Source organism: Pundamilia nyererei, unplaced genomic scaffold (genome assembly GCF_000239375.1).
Source record: "Pundamilia nyererei isolate P.nyererei 1_Seehausen unplaced genomic scaffold, PunNye1.0 scaffold00103, whole genome shotgun sequence".
Lineage (NCBI taxonomy): Eukaryota > Metazoa > Chordata > Actinopteri > Cichliformes > Cichlidae > Pundamilia > Pundamilia nyererei.
Window position 1 is genome coordinate 2,169,174 of NW_005187504.1, and position 21,766 is coordinate 2,190,939.

The 21,766-nt window shown below is 39.0% G+C and overlaps 1 protein-coding gene across 1 annotated transcript in view; it reads left to right on the forward strand.

Moving 5' to 3' along the window:
• LOC102192421 (contactin-associated protein-like 4) overlaps positions 1 to 21,766 on the forward strand; it is an 81,743-nt gene that overhangs the window by 42,473 nt on the left and 17,504 nt on the right. The window contains exons 6-14 of the mRNA XM_005740774.2: positions 2,061 to 2,167; positions 4,515 to 4,634; positions 6,120 to 6,320; positions 7,645 to 7,807; positions 9,231 to 9,358; positions 10,045 to 10,215; positions 13,276 to 13,494; positions 19,111 to 19,350; positions 21,169 to 21,393. Coding sequence (XP_005740831.2) covers positions 2,061 to 2,167; positions 4,515 to 4,634; positions 6,120 to 6,320; positions 7,645 to 7,807; positions 9,231 to 9,358; positions 10,045 to 10,215; positions 13,276 to 13,494; positions 19,111 to 19,350; positions 21,169 to 21,393 — 1,574 coding nt within the window. The remainder of the gene's footprint in view (positions 1 to 2,060; positions 2,168 to 4,514; positions 4,635 to 6,119; positions 6,321 to 7,644; positions 7,808 to 9,230; positions 9,359 to 10,044; positions 10,216 to 13,275; positions 13,495 to 19,110; positions 19,351 to 21,168; positions 21,394 to 21,766) is intronic.

Sequence of the window (21,766 nt, forward strand, 5' to 3'; positions counted from 1 at the left end):
GATAAAGCAAAACATTAAAGACCTGACCAGGCTTGGTTATTTATCTTTCTTTTAAAGGCTGAACACTTTTTTTCTTTTTCATTTTGTTGTTTTTATGCTTAAATTTTTTTTAAACAAAATTTGTTAGCATTTCTCACACCCACCTCACACAGGTATGCTTGCTTGCTCTGCTCTGTAGATCTGCTGCAACCTGGAGGGCCCCTCCAACCAGAAGCTGCCTCAGATGGTGCTGAGCTCACATATGCACATTAACAGCTGCAGTTCAAGATGGTGGAGTTGAATCCCTTGGGACAATTGAGATTTTATGTAGTTACAACATTTATTTTGGGGTTTCTTTTATTATTTGTGTAAAAAAAAAATAGCAAGTGTATGCATGTATGTATGCACACACTTGTACAATCACCCTCTGTCCAAAGTCATTTCTGTGGGCAGCACTCACCTCTCTCCAGCTACCACCTACATTTCCTTCAGAAGAACACTAAGGTGTTTCTCAAGCCAGCTGTGAAACTCTTCAGCAAAGATGCATCCAAAAGGGATCCTAGTTAAATGCTCAAACCACCTCATTTGGCTCCATTTAATGTAATGCAGCATGTAGTCGGATCCTAAGGATCAGACTACATGAACCCCTGACACTGTGAGCTTATTTGTTCCACCCAAAGTTGTGGCCATACTGTAGGTAAGGGAAGGAATGTGTATGGGCCAGCTATGCCTTAATGATTACCTCTTTACCACAGTATAGCAGTACAGTCTCTGCATCGCTGGACTTACTATAGTCTTGTCAACACATGTTTAGTAACCAAATCACAAAAATCTGTCTGAAAGAAAAGTATCTGCTTTTCGACTTTTTGGGAGGAAATGTTTTCCCAGCCTTGACTTATTTTTGCAAAATTAAGGATGCAGATTGAATTAAAGGATTTTTGGCAGTTATGGCTCAAGAGATAGAGCTTGTTTTCTTCTAATTGGAAGGTCAGAGAGTTGACTCCTGGCTCATCCATCCTGCATGCATACTATCCTCAGTCAAAACACTGCACCCCAAATTGCACTGATGCATACAAGGGTGTGTTAATTGGTGAATATAGCTTGAAGGGTAAAGTGCTTTGAATGTTATATGTTACTAGAAAAGGTCTATATAACTGTCAGTTCATATAAAACCAGTTGTAACCTATGGAAAGAAATATTAAACTCAGTTGCGCATGCTTTCTCTCAGAAGGAAAGTATGTGAAAAGCAAAGAAATGATATTTTGCCTTTTACTAAATGAGCTTTCAGCTGAATTGTTTCGCAATGTTACAAAAGATGTTGTACACCGGATTATTTCCCCCCCCACTTCATCAGCCTCCCACAATAAGTTACCCAAATGGAAAATAGAACCTCCTGCAAATATTCGAAGTGAAATATTTTCTGCATTTTTTTTCCTGACCCTCCTACACACATTTGACCATGAAGTGAGTGACATGCTTGAGTAAACATTTGAAATGCTTTCTGTCCATTTAACGAAAGAGCTTTATATAACAGAGTCATTGTGAAAATAATTTCAAGTGCTTTGAGAGTACACTGAGTATACTGAGAGTTTGAAAGCATTTTGGCCAATCATAATTATCTAGTATCATCTGCACCATTAAGTAATTCCAAAAGGTCAAAGAGCTGATCCTGGCAGTCGGTTTTCCCGTCAAAGTGTTCATAAATAGCTCGAGTCTGCTCACTCATTGTACGATAAGTGACTCGGCTAAAACATAAAAGATGCTTCAGCAGCTGTTTCAAACAAAACAAAGTTGGATGCGCTTGACAATAACAGATGAAAGGTATGTTTTGGCATCAACTGCTTTTGTCCCATTTGAAAGGTTTTTAGCAGTTAAAATTGGTTCCTAGTGTTCAAGCTGCCAAAAAAACAAATGGATGTTTTCAAATCTGCTGTCACAGTATGTATGTATATATAACAATGTATACATTTTTTTTTTTTTGCTTTGTGACCTTAGAGACGTTCAACTGTCTCCCACACAAACATCCAGCAGGGTGCCATTTCATAATCTTCTCGACTTTTCTCTCCCTCGGTGTGTTTCAGGTGTTCTCCCAGTCCTTGTGAACACGGCGGTCCCTGCAGTCAGTCCTGGACTGTCTTTCACTGCAACTGCTCTGACAGTGGCTACAGTGGAGCGACCTGCCACAGCTGTGAGTCACCTTTCAAGCAGATTTAAGTCATAACAGCCACAAATAGAATTTGTAAAATTTAAAAGAATAGCTGTATAAATCTTTATTTTACAGCATTCATTTTTGATTCAAAACTGTATCTCGGGTAAATCTATGTATGATACAAAGGTCTCACTTATGGCTCGTCCTGAAAACCGTACTCCAGTATGCCATCCATGTTCAAGGTTCAAGGTTCAAGGTTCTTTATTTGTCACATGCATAGTTATACAAGTATAACACACAGTGAAATGTAGCAGTATAACACACTCCATGTATAGATGGATAGGGAAAACCTATCCAGGATCCTGTCCCAGCAACAGGCTGCTAGTCTGTTGCATGAATAAAATACATAAAAATGCATACATTCATGCCTGCAGTCAACTTAGAATCACCAGTTAACCTAATGAGCATGTTTTGTATGCTGTGGAAGGAATACAATCAGAGAACTCACAGGCACAAGGAGAACATGGACACACAAGAAAAAGGACACGTGGGACCTTTGGCAATAGTAACCGCTCTACCCGGTGCCGTCCAGTACTCCCCTGCTGAGGAATTTAACTAGCTTCCCTGCTTTCTTTGTGTTTAATTCACCTCAACAGATAATAACCATAAGAAACCAATAAACCTATTAAAAGTAAACATGGCTTCAGGATTTAGTCATCATATTTATGCTTCGCTACTGTACATATCCTTTTAGTTTTTAATCGCACTGTGAACTTCTGACTTGATGCATAGTTTTCACCTTCTAAAATGAGTCTTTTGCTTTTCTAAATAAAGTTATTCAAAAATACATGTTATTCATCAGAAGACATGAGTGTGTGCATCCTTGAGACTGAACAAATGTGATTAATGCTTTTATCCATCATAACCACTTTTTTTTTTTTTTTTACCTGTTCCTAATCCGACACTGTTTTAGTTTCCTTTCATCTTGTTGCATTACCTATACCTTATCATGTAATACAATTTGTGGGAGTCTTGGCCAAAGGTGAAAAACAAGGTCCAAACTTTCAGTCCGAGACGTGAAGCACATCCTTTTAGCCTAGTGTTAAACTAGTTATTAAGCAAAATGTCCTAATGTTTTGGACTCTTTGATTGTGTAAAATATGGCAGGTGATTTATTATTATATATTTACATGTTTGAAATAAAACAAAAAAACAACAAACAAAAGACAAAGTTAAAAAAAATCAAGTTGTCACAAATCACAAATGTGACAACCCCGTTAACGCCGCCTTGACGTGGCATAATTAATCTCCCATTTCGTCAAAACCAAAAGCATTTTTCATATTAATGAAAAGACAGTGCGATAGTTTTGACAGATGAAACTTTGCTTTAATTAAATTAAGCTGGAAGAAAAATTGTAAGAGAAAAAGAACATTTAATTCCGTAATTAATTACCTTGTACATAATGTCTTCACAGTATAATAACTGAAAACTTGCAGGCAGTTCATTTTTCTTCCCTTTTTATTGTTTTATGACATTATTATTTATTGAAAGACAGATCACCCTTAATAGTGTGTTGTGCTGCTTTCATCTACATAATAGTCTCATCTTGCTCCCCATCGTTCACGTGAGGGGTTTTAAAGCAGCATCGAATGACCTGTCAAGCTGGTAGCTCCAGCTCCAGTGTTTACAAAACTCGTGATTCTGAGGGTGCAACAATTACAGTGACATGGATTTTTCCCTTTGTTGGTGGTGGTGATGCAAATTGGTACTTGTGACAGAACAAAGAGTTTTTCTTTGGACAACTAAGCGGCGTTTTAGATTTAAGAGCTTCCTGGGATGCCTGTCCAGCAAACTTCTCACTTTTTGATGGTGCATGATTAAAAGGAAAGAGGGCGATGATGCTACACTGCCAAATACTGAATCAATACATACATTTATGTACATAAGGTGATCCCTGCTTCTAGTTCTGTGTCAGTTATCTCAAGTTAGAGCCTCAAGACTTGTAAAGAGATTTTTGTGAAAGCCTTTTTTAATCCTGATAAATAAAAGTAGTTTCTTTGAGTTGAGGAAAAGAGATAAACAGGTGAAGTGTTTAGATATGGGTGTTGCTTTATGGGCTCAAGCATAAAAAGAAGGAGACGGAGCAGAAGTTTATTTATTCACTGTGTATTCCCACTAGTCATTACCATCATCTCCGGCTGGATATAACTTTAGTTCATGAGAACCTCTGATTATTTTCTTCACTCTGATCATATGACATTGATTCAGTGGCAATACATACGTATGAAGCAGAACCCCTAATCCTCCATAGTTTTGATCTCCATCCCCTGGCAGCTCCCATGGGCCAGCATGTTGACGTTGTTGATCTCATTATTTTCCTTCCAGCTGTGTATGAACAGTCCTGTGAGGCATACAAACACAATGGCAACACATCGGGACATTTTTATATCGACGTGGATGGCAGCGGACCAATCAAACCGCAGCTGGTCTACTGCAACATGACAGGTGACACAACCACACTTACAGCCCCCTTTACTACCATCAACAGTCAACATTTGCTTGTATTAACATTTACATAATTGCACATAAATAATGACAGACAACTGTTTTTAATGCACCTTATGCACCCCCTTCCCTTTTTTCTGATGTTTGTATTATTTCTATTATGATACTACAGAACTTTTTCTTGTTCATTATTATATAGATATTCCAGTCAGTCTCTATCAGCACTTTTTCTGTCTAGACTCCTAGTCTCTATCCATCTATTGATATGGTTTAAATAACTTTAATTTAATTCCATGCTTTTTATTTAACTACAGAAAAACTTATTTAGTGATTTTTAGTGTAGAAGAAGGTGGAAACTGAACATTACAAACATATACAGCAAACAGCCAAGCTAGAATAGATGTTCACATTCATCTATATTAGCATTTGAGAAGTCAGACTCAAGTGCCGTGAGTGGGGCTTTGGCTTTCAGTGGGGCTGGGATTCCTCGTAACAGACACTGACTGCAGTTCCTAGTGTGAGATATATAGATATAGATATAGATATATAGATATATATAGATATAGATATATACATATATGGTGAAGAGAGAGGTGAGTGTAAAAGCAAAGCTCTTAATTTACCGGTCAATCTACGTCCCTACCCTCACCTATGGCCACGAGCTGTGGGTAGTGACTGAAAGAGCGAGATTGCGGATACAAGCGGCGGAAATGAGCTTCCTCCAAAGGGTGGCTGGCCTCTCCCTTAGAGATAGGGTGAGAAGTTTAGCCATCCGGGAGGGGCTCAGAGTAGAGCCGCTGCTCCTCCACATCAAAAGGAGCCAGCTGAGGTGGTTCGGGCATCTGACAAGGATGCCTCCTGGGCACCTATTGGGTGAGGTGTTCCGGGCATGTCCCACTGGGAGGAGGCCCCGGGGCAGACCCAGGACACGCTGGAGAGATTATATCTCTCGGCTGGCCTGGGAACGCCTTGGTGTTCCCCCCGGATAAGCTGGAGGAGGTGGCTGGGGAGAGGGAGGTCTGGGCTTCTCTGCTTAGGCTGCTGCCCCCGCGACCCGGCCCCGGATAAAGCGGATGAAGGATGGTTTTGGTTTTTGTACTGTTTCTAGACTTTTGTTACTTTCTTTGTGAGAAAGTTTCTTTGTGCTTTAGTCTAGTGCCTTTTTTCATCTCGTCTCTGTGATTCTCCATTTAGTTACTTCCTTATTTTTTCTTATTTGTTATCAACTTAATTATTTTAAGCTACGCCTTGTTAACCTGGTGTTTCCACTGTGCCCGACCTCAGCTTGTTCTTTTTTGATTCATACTGTGTCCCTGTTGTTTATGTCTTTTGGATTACCTTGGTTAAATAAAGCTTGTTTTAAAAAAGCCACTCTTTGAACCTAAAAGAGGAGAAGAAATGGAGGAAAAAGTTTCCTTTATTTTAATTCTCTTTCACCTTGTGGTGTAATTGGCATCAATCATGCCTGCATATCTCTGTCTGCAGAGGAGAACACAAGGATGGTGATCCAGCACAACAACACAGAACTGACCAGACTCCGACCATTTACAGGCGTAAACCAGTATTCAATCCACTTTGACTACTCGTCTGAGGAAGAGCAGCTGTTGGCCGTTATTAAGCAGTCGGAGCACTGTGAACAGGAACTGTCTTATCACTGCAAAATGTCCCGTCTCCTCAACACCCCAGGTGAGACCCCTGTTTAAAAGAAAACAAACCCAAAAGCAATGCAACTGCTCAGCTGATGAAACGAGAAGAACTACAAAAATGTGAACGTGTGCTGACTTTGCCTTTTTAGATTTGTTTACCACCAAGAGCAAAAAATGATTTACTCACAGAAAATGACAGCAAAGCAAATAATCATCTTTAGGATAGCAAAATATTCAAGCAGTGACTCACTGAATCAATTTTTTTTAAGTTATAAGAGGCATATATCATTTTGTACAAAAACAAAGCTCTCAAGAAAGCAATCAAACACCCAGCGGCTCCACACGTCTTCCCCGCTCCACTAGAGAAAACAAAATGATTGCTATGCTCATTGCTGCAAACTTAATCAGCATCAGGATTTTCTTCCTGTTTACCAGTGAGTCAGACTAATGGATTGTGTTTACATGTCTCCTTCTTTTAGATTCGAGAATTAAGCCCAATTATTTTGTCTGCGTTTTTCTTTTCGATGTTTTTTCACGGTCCTGCAACTCTTTAATTGACCCAAACACAGCCATTTAGACTGAGCTAAACTACAAAGAACAGCCTTTATATCTAACTGGAAACCATTCATGTTTGTCAGCCAACATTTATCTTTAATCCTTTTGGTAACCAAGCAGCATACAGAGAAAAAGTGCAGTGGAGCACTGCGTGCTTAGTATTAGCTCCTTTGGTACTCATTATGCATTTATAATCCTCTGTCCATCGCCTGTCTGGGGGCAGGGAAGACATCTAGCTAGAAAACACTGTTCAGGGAAAACGGGGCATGAAATGAGGAAAGAGAACTGCAAGAATTAAGTGAGTGGTGGTGTTGTGTTATGTCCCTCTGGCATTTAGTTAAAAGTTTTGTTGTAAGTGACTTACAATAAAAAGGTCACTCTCTACATCAGCATCGCAAGATAAGAGCAGTACGTGATGTGAGAGCGACAGTGAGCAAGCTTATCTAGGTAGTATTTATGTACACGGTATAGTGGAGAGAAGTCTTAATAAGATGTATTTTTTTAAAAAAGAAATGATATTAGACAAGTTTAATGACTTCAAGCACACAGAAAACACACAATTTAGATTAGGTGATTTCACTTTTGCTGTATTTTTTTCTCATTTTAGACTTTACTTGGCAGGTTTCTACTACTAATGTATAGGTTACTGCATGTCTGACTGTAATTTAGGTTGCACACATTTAGGAAATTTAAATATTTGCAGCTTCAGCTTTTCATAGCACAATATCCCCTCAAGATAAAACTCGGATTTATGAAGCTGGCTTATCAGAAGTTGTTCACGTTGGTTTTGGTGTACATTTGTGTTTCAGAGGGCTCTCCACTCAGCTGGTGGTTCGGCGGACCCGGTACAGGTCGAGTTCAGACTTATTGGGGTGGAGCTCAACCGGGCAGCCAGCAGTGTGCCTGCGGTCTGCAGGGCGACTGTGTCGATCTACAACACTACTGCAACTGTGATGCTGACCGCATGGAGTGGTACTGACCTTAATGAATACACACATTTTCCTCTACATATGCATCTACTATGAGCCATCATTTTTAGCTAATGTGAAGTGAATATCATCAAAAAAAGAAAAAAAGAAAAAAAAAGAAGTGAATATCAGTGATGCCAGGCCTTATTCCACGGTCCAGTAAGCACTGTGTAATAATTACACAGGAAAAATGAAAAACACAAATAAATCCAAGAGAATAACAAAAGACCATGATACTGTATATGCATTTGTTTACAAAAAATACAGAGGCCACCCTCTTCTCTTAGAGTGCCCTTCTACGTCAGATAATAGCTCATATCAGTCTACTTCCTTTTTAATGGGTAAAGCAGTTGAGTGTGCTTAGATCTGTCAAATGCAACAAAAATTGTTCATTTATTTTAAATGACAGTAAAAAATTTTACAGAAATTATTTTATTAGAAAATAGAAAACTGATTTAAAAAAGTAACAACTCTTTATTCGCCAAAAAGAAACATCTGTTTCTGCTCCTGGTGAATATATGTGGTTAAAAATTAGTGGAGGAAAAAAAGGTCCATTGACAACTGAAAAGCAGCCATAAAGCATTCTGTCTGCAACAAGATGAGTGGTGAAAATGAAAAAAGTCAAAGACAGCTTGGCTGAAGTAAGTAATTACAGGAAATACACACACACACACAATGCATGTCTCCAACTTTAACCTCTTATTCAGGATATGAAACATGATTGACTTGCCCCGCCTGACTTGTAACTTTGGTGGTTTAGCAAACACTAAATCAGCTGGGATAAATGGTGCAGAGGAAGAAACAAAAACGGCTCTAACCTTTCCTCCTGTTGTAACCAATCCTGCCATGCTTCACTTCCTTCCATCATTTCCCAGTCCAAGCTGTTTGTGCAAATCTAACTCTATTTTTACCGACCGGAGCTGTTACTTCTGCCCCTCAATATTTCATCAGATTCCCAAAGTGCTGTCTTTGCTTTTCCACTCTGAGTCCCAGATGTATTTCTTTACTCAAATTTCTAGAGGAAGCAGGATAACCAGCAGATTATCCAAAGTGCAGGAAGCAAAATGTGAGCATAAATGGACAGGGGATTTCTTCATTTGGGGCTAGCTGTTAGGATAACTGCCAAGGATAAAGTTTTGACTGGCAGGAGGGCTATGAATTGGTTTTGAAATAAATAGGTCCCCAAGAGATTGCACCTACACTCTGCAATGTTTGCATCAGACCGTCACATCATGTAATCTTATTGCAAGAGAGATGTAACATTAAAACACACAAACCAATAAATCTATAAATAAATACTAAGTGAATGTAGATTACGGTTTGTCATCCTGTATTTGTTTATTGTCTTCACACCTTTTCTATTACATTAATCCTGATTTTTCTACTTTGCCCCTCATGTTTTGTTCATATGCATTTTTTTTCTCCAGGACTGAAGACTCAGGCCTGCTCACCCATAAGGAGAGCCTACCTGTCAGGTCTCTGGTGTTGGGTGACATACAGAGGCCAGGATCAGAGGCTGTGTACAGGGTGGGACCACTGCAGTGTCACGGCGATCGTAAGACCCCCTATGGGTTTTGGTTACCCATTTACCTACATTTAATTTATGAAAACTCGTATTACTTTGTCTTTATTCTCTCATTTTATCATCAATCATTTCGATTGAAGAGATTGTTTAATTTAGGGCAGCTGTGCCATAAACCTTATCAGGTGATCTGATAAATTTGTTAAGCACCGCTTACTTGGCGGATACTAAAATTAAACATGGCCAACATTTCAAAAGATAAGGTCTTTTTATGAGGGCCAGCCAGTCTGAAGAAAGATGGCTTAAAGGTAGGGAGCTAATCAGGTTGTTTCGGGTAAATAAGGAGGATGTACTGAGGGGCTGCATTCTACAGAGCTTATTTTTAATCATGGATCATGCAAAGCTAGTCTAGATGGGAGATACTGTCCATGGTTTAGGATTAAGCTGGAGCATGTTACAGAAAAGCTTAGTGATAACTGTGTTAACTCACATTCTTTTACCTTTATATGATGTCAAACTCAATTTAAGTATCGTTTCAATAACAGTGCAGTGAAATTGAACATCATTCTCTCTTTGCACTATTAAAATGTTCTCTGGTGTTCTTAAATTACATGTTCCAGTTCAAATGTGAGATTTACAATTAGCTTAAGATAGTTTAACAGGTTGGTTTGACTTCTGAATGCTGAAGGTGACTTTTGTTTATTTATATATTGTTTTAGGGAATTTTTGGAATGCTGCGTTTTTCGACAAGGAGACATCGTACCTCCACTTTCCTACTTTCCACGGAGAGCTGAGCGCAGATATCTCCTTCCTGTTTAAAACCATGGCCTCCTCCGGTGTATTTCTGGAAAACCTGGGCATCAAAGACTTCATCCGGATTGAACTGAGCTGTGAGTAAGAGCTGGAGGCTAAACACAGAGTCCAAATCAAACACAGATAAAAGGAGTGGAGTTTTCTTTTCTTTTTTTTTACAGTATGAAAGCACAAGTTTTTATTTTTATGTATCAAAATATTTGCGTGCCATAGTTCTAAATCTTTTATTTCCATTTGTGGATCTTACCAAATGCTCGTGTCCTTGTTATTTTTCTGTGTTAGGAGCAAAGTGTTTGAAATAGTCTGTGGGTCCTACAGAAGAGGGTGACAACATTGAACTCTTCATTCTCGTTTCGTTTTTTCATCAAAAGACTGATTTCTTTAGCATTTTCTTTCGGTGCTGCTTTTGTGTTTCCAGTATTTTATTATGCTTTAAGCTGCATTATTTGTTATTTTATGATCAAATTTTCTTCCCCCACAGGCCGCAGTTGAATGCATTTCACAGTCGTACACCTACACTGATGATAAATGCCGACCCACGGCACTGCATTCACCACACAACATAAATGTGAATAAGACTAAACCCGTAAAAGGGAACTCATAATTACCCCTGCAATTCTTTTTTGTTTTTTTTGTGCACCATTGCTTTTAATTTTACAGTTGTTTTATGAACTCTCGGGGGCATTTTCACCCTCACCCTCCATTAATTCTTGTCTCTTATGCAATGCACACATTTATGGTCACCACTGTTGGCCATTTATATTATGACAGTAATAACCAGCACAGTATGATTTCGTTTATGGGTGCCATGGAATTGTTCCTTAGTGTTGGATGTATGCTTACCGCCTACCACAGATTGTGCAGTTTAGAATAGCTGTATTACTCAACAAGGTCTCCTTTTCTTTATACGATTATGGCTTTCAATGCGTGTGTCATTTGGACAGGCTTGAATCAGCTGTTAGACTAATCTGTAGGTACTTTTGGGGTTTCTTTAACCTCACGTGTAGAGCTTGTTGCCGACCTCATGTTGTGTATGCATTTTAAAGGAAGTTGTATAAGAAATGGGATTTAAGAGACACACGTAGAAATCTAATACGGGGTAGCTAACCAACAGCATCTCTCCTCTGGGAAATCATAGTCAGCATGGTTGTTCCAGCTCTGAATACTGCTGCTCTGTTTCCAGCTGCCTCAGATCGCCTGGTTACACTGTAGCTGGAGATAGAGAACAATTTCTAAATGAGGTTACTGCAGGATGCTGGGACACTGCTTCATCTTGCTCTTGTGCTCCCATAGTGATACATCCTCACCTTCCACCAGTAAAACATGAAGAATGGTAGCTTGCTTCATCTGTGGTCTCCTAAATCATTACCCTTTGTTAGAGAGGACAAAAAGAACAGAGCAGAGTATCTGCAGAATTGTATTCAGCCAGTTGAGCACAGAGTCGCTGTCTGTGGTGCTGAAGAAGGGCTGCACCTCATGGTGCTGGTGCTGGTGCTGGCTCTGGTCCTGAGTCATGACTCCGGATCTCTGAGGAAAACTCAGATCCTCCTTAAAAGCAGCAGTATCACAAAAAACACCTGCAAAATGCTACAACGTTTGCACTTGAAGGTTTCATTTTTCTACATTTAATTCTGGTATAAAATGAACAATATCTCTCTGCATGCTGTAAGTGCTGTGTTGTGTTTGGGATTTTGTAATTCACAGTAGAATGCAATGAATCTGATTTACTGATTTACTGGACTTATTTTATAGAAGGATTTTTTTTTTTTTTTTACTTTGGTAATTTGCAATAATCACAGAGGTCTTAACACCTTAAACTGCTTCATTCATTATTCATGGCAGCTCCTAAATCCCAAAGTGAATATTGTTGTTGTCTTGCTATACAGCTCAAGTTTCTTGCAGCATGCCTCAGGTTTCTGCCCCCCAAAATGTCCTTTGCTTCAGTGCTTTTGCCGTAACAAGCACTCCAGAGTGTGCTGCAGCAAGACACCCACCTCTGGTCAGTCCTAAAACAAAACAAAAAAAAGCAGTAACACATAATGAGGAGCCTGATGTGGAAAATACAGCAGGACTATAAATCGTAATACATAAAAGACGTTTTAAAGCTTACTTGCTTAATCAGCCACAAACCATTGACAGGTGAAGTGAATTACTTCTGATCAGCGTGATTAATACGACATCCTGCTGGGACACCATGTCCTGGTATTTGACACCTGTTCAGATCATTATTTAAAAGTATCACTGGCTAAACTTAAGTCTAAGAAGCACAGCAGGAAATCTGAAAGAGCCTGACTTGCCCTAACAACCCTGTTGTTTAACTCTGTTTGTTTCTTTTCATGGTGCTCTCAACAATCAGATGGTGGTCTATTTCTTCCAGGTATTCAGTACACAACCTGAATTAGCTTTCTCTTGTTTGTTATCCTGTGAGAACTGTTCCCAGTTTGCTTCTTTAGGAGCTTTGTTGGCTTTGGTGTTTGTTGTTTTTGTTGTGGGGGAGTAATTAAACTTCATTCCGTAGAGCTCTGCATCCCTGATGTCTTCTTGTTTTGTCTCCAGACACTCGAGTCAAACCTGCTTGTTAAAACTCCCATCTCTATTCCCACTCTTGCCATTGGCAGGTTTTAGACTGACTGTTGGAGCTCTGTGGAAACATGCAGCTACGTGTAAGGATTGATTATAGCTGCACTTGGCAAGGGAACACCTGTGTTGTCAAAATAAATAGAGGTTTCAACAGAGATGTAGAATTCCCATTAATTGAGTCGCAGTGAATGTTCATTGTTTGCATAAATTAAATGCTGATGTTGGGTCTGCCACGTCGTGTCTTTACAAGAAGCGATGACTGAAATCTTCAGTCTTTTCTCGACAGCAGCAACAGCAGTGAAGAGACATTGCCTCAAACAAAAGTTGAGCTCATTATTTTCAGACTTTTTTTTTTTTTAAGATTATAAACTAGAAATGGGTTACTTTAAGCATAAGAAATTGCTTCACTGCTACAGCTAAGAAACTGCATGATCTTAATGATTACTTTGGTCATGATTATTATCAATTTATTGTCTAATTAAACCATTTCCTATGAAACAATATACATTTTTATACTACCCCTTTGCCTCACATGCTATCCATTCTCCTTTGTCAAGCCTCCACTCAGGTGGTTTTCTCCTTTGATGTTGGTAACGGCCCGTTGGAGGTTCGTGTCGAGTCGAGCTTCCCACTGAATGACAACCGGTGGCATCGAGTCCGAGCCGAGCGGAATGTCAAGGAAGCGTCGCTTCGACTGGATGAACTTCCTGTCGCCACACAGGAGGCGCCAGCTGACGGACACTTCCACCTGCAGCTCAACAGCCAGCTGTTCATAGGTGAGTAGCGATCCAATATTCAGATCCTCAAGAAGTAAGAATATTTCATGTAACTTGTAGATTTATGTCTGAACATGACTCTTTCTTTGTGTAAATTTTCACCTCATTAGTCTTAGTTCTGGATGATTCAAGGCCATTTCTTCCAGGTTCTCAGCGTTCTCTGTAACTGTCAGCTTTATAATTATAGAAATTTTAGTCAAATTAGTCTTTTTTGTGCCTTTCAGGGGTTAAAGAAAAAGGTTCCCATTAGACAGGATTCTATGAAACATTGACAAGTTCAGTGCTTGTTTATTGAGGCTTTTGGAACTGAACAGTTAATAAATTCAGGAGCCATCTGGATTCAGTCATTTGGGAGTAGACTGCTATCAGATGTCTCAGGTCATGTTTATTTACCACGTATCACAGATGAGTCAAAGAAAAGAAAAAGAAAATTAATTAAAGAGCACCCTAATTAAAAGGTGAAAACTGCTACGTTTGCAGTGATTTCTCACTCAAATGCACAGAAAACCCTGAATATGTTGAATGAAATTACAAAAAGTGTTACATTTTTGTGAAAACTTGAAGTCAACATTGTTTCCTTGCAGTTTTATACTTCACTGCCATAGCACATTACTGCAAAAGTCTTTATTAAAGACGCATAATGCTTGGGCTGGATCCATCCTTAAAAAAAGCTTCATATTGCTAGTGATCAGAAACTGGGAGAAGGGTAAACAAAAAAAAAAAGGGAGCAGAGCAACCAATATTAAACAAAATCAATATGCCGGACAGTATGCTTTAAATATTATTTGTCTAGAAACTCATAACTGTGGGAAGGAAGTTGTTCAGCAACACCAACAAAAATCTAACTATGAAAGAGAAGTCATGTGTCTTAACAGAAGTCGGGAAACATGAGTAGTGTTAGATTTGACACTGATAATCTTGCTGGAAAGATTGGAGTCATACTGCTGTATCGTCTCAGAATAAAAAATAAACAAAACAATATTTTCTCAGCAATCAATCCAGGTGCTTATTTTCAGCATCTGCAGACACAATGCATGAGTCTGATTTGTGTGTAGATGTTATAGATGGTATAAAGCAGTTTTCTTAAAGTGGTTTTATGTAGGATGTCAAACATTGTGCAGCAGTAACTTAATCTGCTGCTGTTGCTGCTGAACCCTGTGTTTGTTCAGCTGTATTGGATATAAAAGGTGCAGCATCTGCACATTTATTCTTTGGGTCTTCTACTACATCGTCACTCACAGCGCTACAGCATAAACTAGTGACATCTAAAAGACAATACAATTAGGAGGTCCTGTCTCCTGAAACGTGCTGGAAAAGGAAGAGAAATATTCTATAGCTATGTAAGTGCTAAACTGTTATTGACTAAATGCCAGCTCTATCGAGTATCAGTCTGCTGAGGCGATGGTTTTGACCACTGAATATGCATTCATCAGGGAGCAGTGGCATAATAAAGAGTGTGGTGCACAAATTCTTAATAAACAAATGAATCTGAAGTTATTTGTGAGAAGTTTGTGCAAATCAACAACCAGCTCACTAAAATTCTTTAACTTCAAACTTTATCAATACTTCAGCCCTCGTTATCTCAACTTCATCGCTTCATTCCATTGAAATTATTTGTTTGACCTCAGAGTCTGTTTGTAGCTCTGCAGGGACAAAAAATCAAACAAAAAACTGAAAATCCATTGTGTATTATCGGGTTTTATCATTGTGTAAATATTATGCATGTCACTTCATATCAGTAAACGCGCACTGGAAGGAAAACAAACTACCAAACACTGATGAGATTGGATGAAGGCAGCAGCTGCAGCAGCAGGGAGATTGAGGTGAATATTGATTTGCTCAGTGTGCTTAGCCGATAATCCACTCTGAATAGCCAGCGGGTCGCCACCGGCAGCCTAAAGCCGTGTATGTTTACCTCCAAATTATCAGGAAAGTACACTGCACTAAGTATGAAGGAGTGTTCGAATGAAAACGTGTTGGTGTCATTTCACGAGGTGATTTTATTTATTTATTTTTTATATTTGATGAACAGGCATGAAGAATTTCCACCCATATTCTTCAAAATCTGTAAACGACTGTATAATAACTATTCGTATCAGCTCAGAAATTGTGTAAGCATTAGCCACAACGATGCTGTACTCACTCCTGTGTACAGCTTTTTAATAAATGATAATCCTGCCAGGTCCCTATAGTTTGGATTTATAATGCTTTTGTGCCTTTTGAATAAATCAAGTCTCATCAGGTGCACCGCACAGATGTATTAGCCCATCTACTTAGCTATGATTTAATAAGACACAGAGTTGTCTTCTTTAAATTCATAACCCATAATTCCATGAACAGTGTATTTATGAGCCTTAATTATTCCTTGCACTGCTTTATAAGGCAGCAAATTACATTGTTTCGATTAATAGCCCATGTTATTGCCTCCTGTCAGCCATAGGATTGCTTTTCCATTTTTCTTTATTGCCGTTTGTTGGTGTAAAATAGTTGCGCACAGCAGTTTCAAGTGAAAGATTTTTCCATTCATTCCAAGGAACATTTCACATCACTTGTTGTATTGCCTGCTTTGAATAGATAAGCTATAGTTTATTGGTGCGCTGTGTCCGTAAATTTGTGTTTTGCTTGCTGCGAGTGGTGCCGTGACCAGGATCTGTATATCTGTTTTGCTTAATAGAAAATTTAGTGTATCTCAGTTTGATTTGCTGAAATATTACCCCACAATTAAATCGTCTTTATATTTGTTAACCTGACAGTATGAATTTGGGACCTTCCTGCCCTTAAACACAAATTTGTGCAGAAGCAAAAACAGTGGAAAAGCAACACGTGTATGCAAGTTGAAGCAGCTTCAATAAGATGCTTCATACAGTATGAGATTTGCCAGTACAATATGAAGAATCGTATCAGCTGATATGGGTTGGAATAAAGATCCAGTTATTACATTAATCAAAAAAAGTCATGCATTCTATATGGATCCAGTTGATATGATGCAGAAATGAAAGCTTTGTTAAGGGTTTGAACTGCGTAGAAGACTGACATTCATTTAGCATCACTGCTAATGTGATATGAAGCCAAAGTCCAATGATTAAGTCCAAAAAAAGTGCACTGAAATAAATATTTAGAGCCTTGCAAATGTATGGTGTTGTAACAGGGCAGCCCTTAGCAGCTGGAAACACAGTGAGACAGACCAAGGAAAGTGTAGTGGAACAAAGTATTTATTTGCTATATGGCTCTCCTTAAAACAATTAACTTGTCGAGCTTCTTCACAGCACAAAAATCCATCCTCTAATGACAACTGGCAGCCTTAAATATGTTCAGCTGTCACAGACTTAACCATTATTCCACTCTCAGGTAAATTCTTAAATCCCAACCTTCCACCACAGTATACAATATATCAATAAGAATAAATAAATACATAAATACATTTTCACATTTACATATTAATAAATACTTCACACTTTAATGTTACACCAAACCCAATATTATAAAAACCCAGAAACCCGAGCACAAAAAGATTCACCACACTCTCTTTACCAATGGTCTCTCCCGGAACCTTTAAATGGTGTCTGGACCCCCGGGGAAACATTTGCCCAAACACCTTGAAGAAGGCACAGGCAAGAAAGGTGAGTAATCATTAACTTACAAACACTTATTTGCAACACTTTTCCCTAGATTTCACACACACATTTGCATTAGTTTTCCTTATTGGTAAACCTTAATCACAATCTCAATCACCATTCTTCTCTCCTGACAGACAACCACCACATTCCTTGACGAGGAGCAGCTGTGCAGGATCTGAAACAAGGCTACCAACTGATTTTAAAATTCCCAATAAATAGTCAATAAATATTTAAACTTCTTGTGTGCAAATCCATGCTTAAAGTGCAATGCTCATAAAGTGCTTGATAAGGTGCTTTTAATGAAGTGAAAGGTGTGCTCTAAAGTGCTATACAGACAATACAATATAAATAAATGCAGTAAGGGAGTCCTCTTCCTTACAGGTGTGTCTCTGGCCTTGTCTGTATTGCATCAGTGTATTTATTTTAGCCTGACATCATTCACATAGAGCTTACTGTGCTACAGCGTTTGAATTCATCCTCACTACATTTCCTGAGCCAGCAGCTTGACGGATCTTTGTATTTTGAGCCACCTACACAACCTTTGATGATTGCTTTGATCCCACTAATTCTTTCCCACTTACTCCCCAGTGGTCACATACTGTTTGCTTCAGCTGCAGCATGTACTCGCCACTATGATCTTGTGAAAAGAGAACAATCGTTATTTTATATTCTTACTGATGATGCTTGCGTTTATCTCCATCTGTCTTTTTTAGCTCCACAAGTCATTCACTAATCATTCATTGAGGAATGATCTCACCAAGCATCGCCTTCAGTTTCTGTTAGGGTCCAAATTCTGATGGTTTTGCTTTTCAGACACGTGTTTTAATTATCATGTGTAATTTCTTGTTACCTTTGAATTACCCAAAACATGCTTGAAACAACATTCATAATTTTAATTACATGCTCTTACATTTCTCATTAAAAAAAATGTTTCTCATTCTGTAAAATGTTCTCTCCAAATCATTGCTTTATCTCTGATGTTCGCCAGGAAATATATCCTGCCCTTTATACTAGTATCAGAATAATGTATCACTGTCAACACAGAGATTAAGTATTTTAGTAAATCGTTTAGAGTAACTGTCATTTTGAAAAGCTTTTAGGGAATATTTACCTCTGCACTCGTGTTGCTTTGGCTAAACTGCCTGTTTCAACCATATACAGTTTGTTGGCTTACATCAGAGGAGAGAGAGGAGTCTAGCAGAGCTCTGATTTATTGGTGTGAAAAGCTCCTGCTGCTAAACAATAGGAAGCTGTCAGCTTTGAACACGCAGAGCAAAGCTTTGCCTCGTCTGTGCTCTGAGGACAATAACGATTGAGCCCCGATCTTTGCAGAAGTGGGAGGTTGTCGGGTTTGAACTCTGGCTGTGCCATCACATTTGAAAGGATGAGATGCGTGTTTGCAAAAGTGGACATGCATTTTTGATTTTTCTCCACTGTTTGTGTGCAAGTAAGGTAAGTGTGGAAAGAATGAGCAACGCAAAGTCTAGTATAGGGAAGAAAATCTGCCTTCCTGCTCCCCCCCTACAAGACATACAACCAGACACTGGTTCAGACAGTAATTCATCAAGGCTGCCAAACACACAGTCAGCAGCTGGAAGGATGTTATAGAGACAGACTGATGAAAGTTATACCTTTAAATCAGCCTTCCACCTACAGCTTGTTGCCTCATTGTGTTTTCATCATTGTGTCATTTCATAGAAATAGTGTTGACAGTTTGAAGCCTCTGGGGAAGCAGAGGCGACATGTGGATCTGCTACAGATGACAGGAGGAGGAGAAATAAAAAACATACAGGCTTGTCAGCACACTTAGAATAAAACAAAGCCTGAGCCTGAAAGAAGACAGACACAGAAATCGATGTTGCATCATCGTTCTTGGGGAGCACGCTTTGGCCTTGATTGCTTGTGATATCAGCAATATAACCATTTCAACCCCTCGGGAAGATCTCTACACAGAAGGGTGGAAAGTAAAGATAATGGCGCTTAACTTTTGTGATTTCAGGAGGGACAGCATCCAGGCAGAAGGGCTTCCGGGGCTGTATCCGCTCTCTGCAGCTGAACGGCGTCACTCTGGACCTGGAGGAGAGGGCGAAGATAACACCAGGCGTTCAACCCGGCTGCCCGGGTCACTGCAGCAGCTACGGCTCGCTCTGCCAGAACCATGGCCGCTGTGTGGAGAGAGCTAATGGCTTCCACTGTGACTGTAACCTGTCAGCGTACACCGGAGTCTTCTGCCAAACAGGTACACACACAATGTAGCGAGAGTCATACTTTAAAAATGTCTGGATGCTGTAAAGATGTCGTTTAGCTGAAGGAGCTCATTGTCACAGGCGCCAACAAATATCCTGAAATTATTTCACTTGCAACGTTGTCAAATACCTATAAAGAAGTACGTGGTAGAAATCCTTGAAGTTCTTAGTGTAGTGGAGTGGAAGAGAGCGAGTATGTCTTACAGATGATGCAAAAATACAAAAGAAGCAGTACTGTAGGGAGATCTGCCAACGATTGGTTGCTGAGTTACATGGTGTAAACTAGAAAACTGGCACATCTGTGAAGTTTTTACAGAAGTTCTGTTAAAAAGTTCATCTTCTCAGCAAAACTCAACAGGGAAGTTTTAAAAATAAATAAATAAATAAATAAAAGTAACATCAAGTAACAGCAACATTAATGGTTCCACCTGTCTTGACGTCTCTATAGGAGACCTGTTATAAACACACATGCTGCACAGAGCCACTTAATGTGTCTGACATCTTTCCTCGGCTTTATATTTAATTTCATAAGCTCTTATATTCTACAAGCCAAGGTTAAAGCTGTGGTTATGTGTCAGCTTGTGGTTGCTGCTGGAGGAGTCCTCAAGCCCGAGAATCAACTCTGTGTTTTCATCCCTGTGAAGTCAGGTAGAACATACTGACATTCAACGTTTTCTATTTTTGTAAAGTGAACTATAATAGGACGAATTATCATAATAATGAAACTCAAAATAAATGGATATGGTAATAAAAATAAATACGAATATTCAGAGTGGATGTTAAGGTTAAGGTATTCATCTATATTGTTTCGCAGAATCGTTTTTCTGCAGTTGACATTCGTTAAAAAGTACTCAAAGTATTTTGGTTTGATGTAAATTCATTGCATTAATGATGCATCTTCACATTGAACTCTATGTCTGGGCACAAACATTTCACTGAGTTCAGCTGGTTAAGAGGACTCTCCACCCCTCTTTCATTCCCGCTGCTGGCACCTACTCTCTTCAGCCTGCTGGCGTGCCACAAGTGTGTTTAATTGCTTTGATTCATTAGTTGAATAGAGAACAGATACAACTGTATTTAAAGTTGAAGCCAAACTTTAGGTGATTAGTATTTGTTTTTCTTCCTGCTCCAGTATTTTTTCAGAACATTCTTGTGGTGTTTAAAACTATTTAGGCTATGTGAAATGATTAACTTAAAGAGTTTTTGAATAACCAGTAGCAACTGAATATTGAAACTGAGAGGCAACCTTAGATATGTGAATTGTACATTTTGTCATTTCTATCAGAGGAAAAACAACACAGGATCTATTTAATCCAATGATCTGCTCATGTACATGCAAATGTGTGCAAACGTCTTGAGCTATCCCTCACTTCTCGCTTGCAATGAGCCAGACATTTTTGTAGTTTTTTTAAGTGTTCATGATCAGAGGTTCTCCAGACTTTCTAAAAATCTTTCAAAGTTCTTCTTTGGACATTGGCTGCTTTTTAACTTTTTTTTAGTCCAGTCCTTGTACCCACTTCTTTCAAAAGAATTTTTTGTTTGTTTGTTTCTTTAGGTACTTCACACTAACCTACGAATCATACAGGCATAAATAAAAGGCAGCTAGCTCAAGAGCTTAATCAGTGCTGTGTCTAAACATAGCAGCTTAGCAGAGAACCAATTTTAAATTGTATCTTGTATAATTTGTTCCCACTTTTTTAGTTGAATCTATGAAAAATGTCAGCGATAACATGGCTAAAAAAAAGATAATAACAATAATAATAATAGAGGTAGGTAGGTGCTATAACCTTTCTGTGGCCGCTTTCTTCCAGAGGTGTCAGCCAGCTTCAAGTCAGGAACATCTGTCAGCTACACCTTCAAGGAGCCCTACGAGATGAGCAGGAACAGCAGCGCTCTGCCATCCTCCATCTACTCTGACATGACGCTCAGAGGAGAAAACGTCTCCCTGAGCTTCAGGACGAACCAGAGCCCAGCTCTGCTGCTCTACGTCAGCTCCTACTACAGAGAATACCTGGCTGTGCTCATCAATAAACATGGTGAGGAGAACACCTGTCTTACAGTAAGACAAAACTTTTAATTTTTCAAAAGTTTTTATACCTGATGACAAATTTAAGAGGGCTTCTGTTTACATTTCTTCTTCTCCATGTTCAGTTTGGTCTCTCTCCTCTTCGTCCTTCAGACTTGAGGTTGAATGTCTTCTGTTATTTATGAACCAACTGTTTCACCCTCTAAATATCTTTTGGTAATTCTTTCCTGTTAATGATCCATCTTTTCCTTCATTATGGATGTCACTTCTTTTAAATGCAACACATTTTCAAACCTAAACCAAAGTATTTTGTGGGGGAAAGTAAAAAAACAGAGACTTTCACCCTGTTTTATTTATTTATATATATATATATATATGTGTGT